The following is an 8798-nucleotide window of genomic DNA, read 5'->3' as shown; positions in this document are numbered from 1 at the left end:
CTGTTTATTGCTTCATCTCTGGAGCCTACCATCATGACTGAAACATAGTAGATGCTCAGTAAATAATTGTGTGAAGGTATGAGTGAGCATACTTGGACCATGCCGGCGTGTGCACATGCGTGTGTCAGTGTTTGGCGTGTGTGCCTCTGCACAGGTGTATGTTTGGATGTACATGATCGTGTGTGTGCTAGTGGATACATGCCTGGGAGTGTGCTCTTGTGTGCACACGTGCATGTGGGGCATGCTGGTGTGTGAACACAAATGGGCCTGGGTGACCCTGGTAAGCCCACCCTGAGCTGCAAGGAGCCTATTTTACCTCTGCGGGGAGGGGTCTTCCTCAACCTGCCTGGCCTGGTCGCTGTGGGAGAAGGTTGGGGGTCGTAAAGTGGAAATCCCTAGGGACCAATGCAGGTTCCCTAAGAAGGGACCACAGCTGCCAGGCCCAGCTCTGTTGAACCTGGCTTGGGAGCATCTTGGGGCTGAGAGTTCAGCCTTGTGGATCTGAGGACAGGATGGCAGCTGTGTGGGAACCCAGGGAGGACACAGCTAGACCCCAGAGGGGGCTAAAGATTTCAGGTCCCCTGGAGTAGAAGGGTCTCTGCAAACAGGATGCAGGACTCGACTGTATTTTTGGCAAGAAGTTGAGAGGGAACAAAGACAACGGTGGATCAGATTTAAGGATCTGCTGGCAATGACTCCAAAGCCACATCCTTGTCATTCAGCCCCAGGCTAACTGGGGATTTGATGCTGAGATGCAGAGGGTCGCTTGCAGAATCAAGCATTTGACCTGAAGGCATTTTGGGTGAGAAGGCTCTGGTCACAATTTGAAGCCTGAATTAGTTATCATATATTAATCATAGGTCATATTAATAAAGATAGAAAGTCCAGACCAAGGAAGGTGAGAGCCCATGTGCCCTGTCCCAGTGGGAACTAGTTTGGCACATGTTGATCAGCTCAGTCAATATTGGGAGATGAAACCACAGCACGGGGGGCCCTCTGTGACTGGGGTGATTGAGGAAGGACTGGCAGGGCAGGCAGACAGTCACAGAAGTCCTACCCACTGGAGTGGGGATGGCTAGAGCCAGGTCCTGGAGACTGGACTATGCCACGGGTGTGCCAGAATAACAACATGGCACCAGCTGTGCCTGGGCAGGAAAGGAGACAGGAATCCCAAGGTTGATGGAGACAGGATAGTTAACACTAACTGAGGAATGGCCTCCTGGGGTGAGGAGCTCTCCCACCATCTCATTGAAGACTCACGACCACCCCATGATGCAGGAATCTCCTGCACTTGAAGGAAGCTAAGGCCAGAGAGGTCAGGCCACTTACTGAGGGTCACGCAGCAATGAGGGAAGGGCCCACATTACCAACCAGGTCTCTGTGACCCCAGGGGTCCATTTAGGGCATTGTGGGAGTGCCAAGATGGGCAGTCTTCTAACCATTGCTACCCTGGTCAGCCCTCGTCTGGAGGCAGGATCCCTGGGGTGGACAGTCGACAGTGGGAGGATAGACCTGTGCCCTGATTGCCCCGGGTTCCGATCAGCTCTGCCCGGACAGCATCCTTAGGCCCTGGCCTGCCCTGCCCACAGCCACGTGGCCGACGGGATTTCCGCCATGTTTGGGGCATGAATTGACAAGTGCCCCATTGACGGGTGGGGGGGAGGGTGTGGACAGGGCACAAGCCTCCCACTGTGCCGTGTCCCCACCCTCCCCCGGTCCCCGGGACAATGCCCGAGACTCAGCCAGCGGCCACAGCTGGTGGTGAGGGGGCGTGAGCATGAGGGGGAGGAAGGGAAGGGTCCAGGGTGGAGGACCACCTGGGCCCCCACCCGCCCTCAGCCCGCACCTGGCTTGTGTCCCCCGAGTTCCCCTTCTGCCCAGCTGGGTGGCCTTAGAGGGAAGAGGAGAGAGGAGGGCAGGGGGCTTCCTTCCCACAGCCCCCATCCCTGTCTCCCTGGGAAGGAGCAGTGTCTGGCTCCTGTTAAAGGCAGGTAATAAAGGGCCTAATTAATGAGGAGCAGCTGGGGTGCATAGCTCAGCGAGGCAGGGGCGGTGCCTGGAGGGGCCCTGTCTGGCCCTGGACCCTAACTGCAGCATAGCCAGGCGGAGGTCCCCAGACCCAGGCAGGCCTGGTTCCAGTGCCCCGCTTGCCACTCTGCTCATTCATCCCATGAACATTTATTGTGTGCCTATGGAATGCTTAGATGCTAATGCCACAGAGGGCAGACGGGGAGGACTCAGCCCAGCTGCCATACCTGCAAAGCAGTGGAAAGGCATTTATCCTTTCTGAGCCACAGTTTCCTCATCTGTGAAACAGGGAACAAGAAAACCACCTACCCCATAGGATTGTTATAAGAATTATATATGAGTTATATATGGTCCAGTGCTCAAGACCCCATGCTTCCAACGCAGGGGGCATGAGATCGATCCCTAGTCGAGGAACTAAGATCCCACATGCCGTGCAGCCCCCCAGAAAGCTGTATTAAGTGTGTGACAGAATGACCACTCAGTGAATGGGGGCTGTGGGTGGGCAGAGGACCAACTCTGCCCCTTAGGGCATGTGAGCAAAGAGCCTGATGAGACAGTAGAAAGGAGGCTGCCACTCAAGGAATTAGGAGAGTCAGACACGGTCTCTGGGAGGAACTTACACTTAAGGCAAAACCTAACGAGTGATGAGGAATGGGAACAGCGTGGGGGACAGAGGATGAGATGGCTGGATGGCATCACCGACGCAGTGGATGTGACTTTGAGTAAACTCCAGAAGTTGGTGATGGACAGGGAGGCCTGGTGTGCTGCAGTCCATGGGGTTGCAAAGAGTCGGAGACAACTGAGCGACTGAACTGAACTGAGGGAACAGCACATGCCAAAGCCCCGAAGAGCAAGTGGGGCTTTTTGTCCCAGGAGAGCGCGAGGCTGGGGCTGGACCGTGGAGAGTTGCAAGGAGGGCCACTGGGGCAGGAGCAGCCGTGGGGGCCGCAGGGGGCCCAGCTGCCAGGCCTTGCACTAGGGTTCTGGGTGCCCCGAGCAATGGCAAGTTGGAGGGTCTGGGGAGAGGGAGGGCAAGGATGGTGGTTTGTGACCTGGTGGTGCCACCTTCAGGCTGTGGGACCTTGGGCAGCCTCCACACCTCCCAGGGAGGTCTTGAGGATCAGCAGAAGATCTCTTAGCTTCCTGCCTGACAGGTGTCTGCTGCCGGCTCAGAGATTTCCAGGGTCCTTTTGGGAGCGGTGGGGAAGGGGGCACCTTCAAGAGTGTGCCCTAGGCACCCTGCCTTTCTCCTGAGTTCCTGGGGGCCTCTGCTCCAGCCTCAGGAGTCCCTGGGCTGGAAAGTTGGGTTAGAGATCTCCAGTGTGGTTCATGGACAGACTGGGGGCATTTGCTTAGTGGCTGGACCCTTTAGAATGGGTGGTGTGGGGAGAGGGCCAGACAGGCCTCGACGACTCCCAGAGAAAGTGAATATTTGGGGTCAGTGTCCCTCAGGAGGACCACCAAGCCCCCAAACCTCATACTTCTCTCCCACCCATTGGCCCACCCCCACCCTGCCCCAGTGGCTCACCCCTCCCGCCTGTATCCTCCCGTCCGCCCGGCCCCTGGCACCGGAGGGCCTCTCCTCCCCCCAACCACATCTGGTTCTCGTTAGGGTCTCCCAAGATGCCTCTGTCTGAGCCCCCCCACCAATCCCTGGGGTGGGGGGAGGTGGGCAGGAGGATTAGGGGTGATTAGGAGTGCTCCTAGCCAGGGGAGGAGGGGGAGGAGGGGAGGAGGGGGCCTGGCCTGTTATAAATAGCAACACCATGACTCCATCACCCCATCATTCACTGTGGATTCCAAGTTCAGTCTCAAAAACCTGCAGCTTCAGCGGCCAAGGTGGGCGTGACGCTCCAGTACCTCCTCCCTCCCCATTCCCTGTGCCCGATCCTGCCTCCCTCGGGACCATCCCCCCATGCGGGGGGGTCGCCCAGGATGGCTGGGAAGCCTCTGCACCCACCAACCAAACCTTCCCTCTCGGAGTCAGGCCTACGCCCCTGGCCTCTCCTCGCCCCGTTGCCTTGGGCAAGAGACTTCGCTTCTCTGGACAAAGGGAATGAGGCTAATAACAAACACCAGGTCTTCAGGGGCGATTGGGAGGTAAACCCATTAGGCGCTTAGAAGGGCGCTGGGGCCTGGTGGGCACTCAGTGGGAGCCCCTGTCAATATCATCATCATCGTGTCATTGTCACCGTTATAGGTTGGGAGGATGAAGCATCTCACTGCACGGGAAGGGCCTGTAGGTTGCCTTGCATAGAATAAACTCCTACGATTATTAATGTATTAGGCTCTAAAAGTGCCTGGCACACAGCAGGCACTCAATAAATGGGACCTTCAGTTAACTGGGAAGGACGGAGTCAGGGCCAGAGTGTGACTGGAGTCCTAGGATCTCGGCCTGCAGCCTGGTCACTCCCAGCTTGAGAAGCTCCCCTTGCCCCGGGCGGCCACTGGTGATGCTTGGTGGATGTCCCTTGTTCCCGGCCGGGTGAGCCCAGGCAGGAGGGCCTGTCCCAGGCAGCGCGTGACTCCTAGGAGGGCTTAGCCACTCATTAATCACCTAAGCGGGGCTCAGCATTCTTGAAATGCCGGCTGGGGCCAGGGAGAGGCCTGGGCTGGGGGTTCCTGGGGACCCCAGGGCTCTGGGTGCTGGAGAGTGAGGACAGCCACTGTTTGCTGAGCACCCACTATGTGCCGGGCCCCTTATACACCTTAATTTGTTTCATCCTCAGAACAACCCTATAAAGTGTTAGCTGTTCCTGTCCCCATTTTACTGAGGAGCTTGAGGCTCAGAGAGGGTGAGTGACCTGCCCAAGGTCACACAGCACGCAGTAGGTGATCTAGGATTTATTCCTGGACCTGAGATCTGTTCCCAGGGTTCACCAGGGGAGGGAACATGAGGTACAGACCCCTGACTCAAAGCCTAGGGGCCTGTGGGAGGGGTGCTTCCTGCCTCAGTGGGGCCAGCCAGCCCAGGCTAACAGGGTGGGGGGGGCAAGCCTCCATTATCGCAGTTGACGCATCTCCCACGTCAGCCCCCTTATCACCCCGCCCTCCAACTCTCCCTGCAAGGTGACCCCGGGAGGGGGCAGCAGGGGAGGGCATCTCCTCCCCTGCTGATGCCCAAGAGCATGGGGGCGCCTTTTCTGAGAGTCCCCCCCTTGGTGGGGCCAGGCCAGGCCAGGGGGAGGGCCCGGGGCCCCTGCTGTTCCCCGCTGAACCTTTCTGAGGCTGTTTCCTCCTCTGGGCTCAGCACCCTCACCCTCATTATGAGGTGGTAGGCACACACACTGAGGGGGAGCTGGTCGCTCCTGACTCTGACCCCAACTCCCTCTCCACCTGCAGCTGGGCCTGGGGTGCAGGAATCTCCCCCAACCCCATGCGCCACCCCCGTGCCCCCACCCAGGATGCGTGGTCCAGCCCAGCCAGGCCCGATGCTCCTGGCTGCCCGCAGCTGGGCTGTCTGGAACCACCGCCTGGAGGACAGAGCAGGACAGGGTCAGCGAGTCTGGGCCCAAGTCCGTGAGGGTGGCGGCACCTCATTTGCTGCTCACGGCACCCTGTAAGATGGGGACACGTTCACCCCATCTTATAGACAAGACAAAGGGACTTGCTCATGTCACACATCTGGGAGAGGGGATGGAGGGGCAGGAGACGGTGGGTCCGTCCAGATGCAGACTGTGGGCCCCTCCCCTCCTGGGGGAGTCCAGGGGGCCTTGTGGGCTGGGGACAGCATTGTCCCTGCCTACTGGAGGTGCGGCAGGTGGTGACTGTGAAGGGCTCTCTCTCCGCGTGGACACAGGTGGGGGCCGGTGGGTGCTGGGTCTCTGCCCTGGCTCACGTCCACTCCTCCCCGCAGGCCACGACATCAACGGCGCCCTGGAGCCTTCCAACATAGACACGAGCATCCTGGAGGAGTACATCAGCAAGGAGGACGCCTCTGACCTGTGAGTGGCCCCGCCCCCAGCCCCTCGGGCCTCACCTGCCCCGCCTCCGAAAGCCGCTCCTCCCCCTCCCCCAGCCTCCGAGCCCTCTGCGGGGGTCCACGCTGCCCCGCGGGTGGGGCCCCGGGAGGGGCTGGGGGCCCCCGCTGGCGCTGAGCTTCCTCCCTTCTCCGCAGCTGCTTCCCTGACATCTCTGCTCCAGCCAGTGCGGCCTCCTACCCCCATGGGCAGCCAGCGATCCCCGGCTCCAGCGGGGTCCACCACCTGAGCCCCCCGGGGGGCGGACCCTCCCCGGGGCGCCATGGGGCCCTCCCACCCCCGAGCTACAGCGCCCCGCTCAACTGCAACAACAACAACGGCATGGGTGTTGCTCCCAAGCCCTTCCTGGGGGGTTCTGGGCCCCCCATCAAGGCAGAGCCCAAGGCTCCCTATGCCCCCGGGTGAGTGAGGGCAAGGAGTGTGGCGGGCGGGTTAGGACGCAGGGGCCCCGGGCCAGGCAAGGCGTGGGCACAGTGACAGTGGGCCTGGGGCCGAGGCTGGGATGTGGGGAGCGGGCTGCCCTGCGGGTAGCAAGGTGGTGGTGGTGGGCGGGGGCTCCAGGGCTAAGCCAGGAGGCTTTGTGCTGAGGCAGTGGGCAGCTGAGGGTTCCGAGCAGGGGAGTGATGAGGGCTGATGTAAGTGCTAGAAAAGGCTCCACCCCGAGCTCTGTGGAGAGTTGGGGGAGGGGCTGAGACCAGCAGGACTGTTTGCATTCAGGGGCACTTCCACCTGCAGGCGGGCACCCCAGGCACCCAAATCCCTCACGGTGCTGTTTTCCGTGGCCCCAGGGAGTTGGCCGATGGTGCAGGTGTGGGACCTGAAGTCAGTGCAGCTGTGGGGACAAGCCAGCCTCCCCCTTGCAGGTCCCCCCTCCACCGCTCCTCTCCAAGTTACCCACGTCCCCGCCTGACCCAGGGGCTCAGCCTGGGCCCAGCTGTGACCTGAGGTTCTAGGAGGCCACCCGCCTAGCCCACGTAGAGGCAGGGAGCATGGGTTTGCCAAGCCCTGCAGAGGTGCTCAGAGAAAGTTCTGGGTCCACCCCCAGGCTGAGGCAGGGGGCAGGGGACCCCGTCTCTGAGTAGAAGGATAGTGGGGTGCTGGGAGCATGACACCCATCAGACAGCCAGGCTCCATCTCCAGCTCCACTATTCCCAACCTTCTGGGATTGCAGGCGGATTCTTTTCCCGCTGAGCCACCAGGGAAGCCCATTCTTCTGGGTACTGACCCGCAACCTCGGTTAGGGCCTCAGCAGCCGCAGCTCTAAAGGGAGCCCCAAATGCTTCTGCCCCATCATGTGACTGTGAGAATCGGGGGAGGAAGCCCAGAGGAAGTACTGGGGGACAGTGGCCATGTCCTGGTTTATAGAGGGGGAGGCCAGGCAGGGGTGAGCCATAGCGGTAGAAGGCAGCTGGCTGCTTCAGGCTGAGACGCTGTCCTAAAGCTGCGGACCCTGAAGGGTAGGGAGGGAAGAGAACTACCACCACCTAACGAGTGTCTGCTGGGTGCCCACTGCAGTACCCCAGGCCTCTATGTGAGCTCATCAACTGCCCCAATAGCCAGCTCCTGGGGACCCCAAAACCAGCCAGCCTGTGCATAGAGCCCCGTCTCCCTCACAGCAGGATTCAGATGGCCCACTGAAGCCATTTCCCAGGGAGAGAAAGCGTGTGTCCAGAGCCACACAGACGCTCCATGGGCCCCGGGCGGCTCCCACCGCCCCACCCCTGCCAGGCCCTGTTCTAGGTGGAAAACAAGGCAGGGCCGCGTCTTCTGCAGTGGGTCTAGTTGAGGAGGGAGTTAGTAATCAGTAAATCAGCAGCTCGAGCGCTGTGAGGAGTTTGGAGGAAGAAGGCAAGTCCTACGGACTTGGCACGTGAGTTTGCAGGGGCTAGAGGGAGAGAAGGGTCTTTACACAAGATCACTGTCAGGGCAGTGCAGGCTGCAGGCGGGGAGACGGAGCTGGAGAGGCCCCGGTCCGCCCACCGGGCCGCGAGGCCCACAGCAAGGACCGGGTCCCCATCACTTCTTCCTGTCATCCTCACCCACGGGGCCTGGGGGAGCTGGTAGGGGGTTGGCTTGTCCAGAGGAGCTTGGGGACCCTCAGTTAGCCCAGGGCCGTGTCTGCAGTGACTAGGTCGCCTCAGACACTGCCTGGGCCTGATGATGGGCAGTCTTCCCAGATGTGGGGGCCACAATGGCCAGAGAGCCAGCCCCCTGCAAGTGGCGACCGCCTTCCTGTTCAGGCGAGCGCAGGGTTCATGTAGGACGTGCTGACCTCTCAGAGTCGAGTTTGTTCTTTCTCTCCTGAACCACTGATAACACAAAACCTATGAGTGCAGGCCTGGCAAGCTGGCTCCCTGCCCAGCCCACACCTGCCCATGGCAGGGCAGCCCCTCTGGTGACCCACTGACGTTTCCCAGGCCCAGCCCCCAGGGCCCCCTAGAGTTTCCAGGAAGTGGGGCTTCAGTGGGTGCAGGAAGAAAAAAGCTGGCCTGGCCCTTGGATCTGAGGAGGGAGTCCCTGAATCCCTGAACCAGCCTCAGGGACACAGGTGACAGGCCCCCCTAGTGCCCTGTAGGTCTGAGGGGATGCAGGGTGGGAGCCCAAGGCCCCCCACCTGCAACTCAGCCCTGGGCCCTGCCGGGCACCCCAAGGGGGCTGGTAAAGAGAAATGCCTGTAACAGGGGAGGGGGGAGACCTCAAGGCCTCCAGCCCCTGAGTCTGTGGGACCCTGCCCCGCAGAAGAGCTGCCCGACTGGGAGGCAGGGGTCCCATGGCCCAGCCAACAGCCCT

General features: G+C 60.7%; 1 protein-coding gene across 1 annotated transcript in view; it reads left to right on the top strand.

The window, feature by feature from the left end:
• MYRF (myelin regulatory factor) overlaps positions 1-8798 on the top strand; it is a 39027-nt gene that overhangs the window by 11632 nt on the left and 18597 nt on the right. The window contains exons 5-7 of the mRNA XM_010854061.1: positions 5432-5587; positions 5828-5972; positions 6146-6409. Coding sequence (XP_010852363.1) covers positions 5432-5587; positions 5828-5972; positions 6146-6409 — 565 coding nt within the window. The remainder of the gene's footprint in view (positions 1-5431; positions 5588-5827; positions 5973-6145; positions 6410-8798) is intronic.

Source organism: Bison bison, unplaced genomic scaffold, assembly GCF_000754665.1.
Source record: "Bison bison bison isolate TAMUID 2011002044 unplaced genomic scaffold, Bison_UMD1.0 scf7180017864334, whole genome shotgun sequence".
NCBI lineage: Eukaryota > Metazoa > Chordata > Mammalia > Artiodactyla > Bovidae > Bison > Bison bison.
The sequence above is the reverse complement of the archived record's forward strand: the minus strand, read 5'-3'. Positions and strand labels throughout refer to the sequence as shown.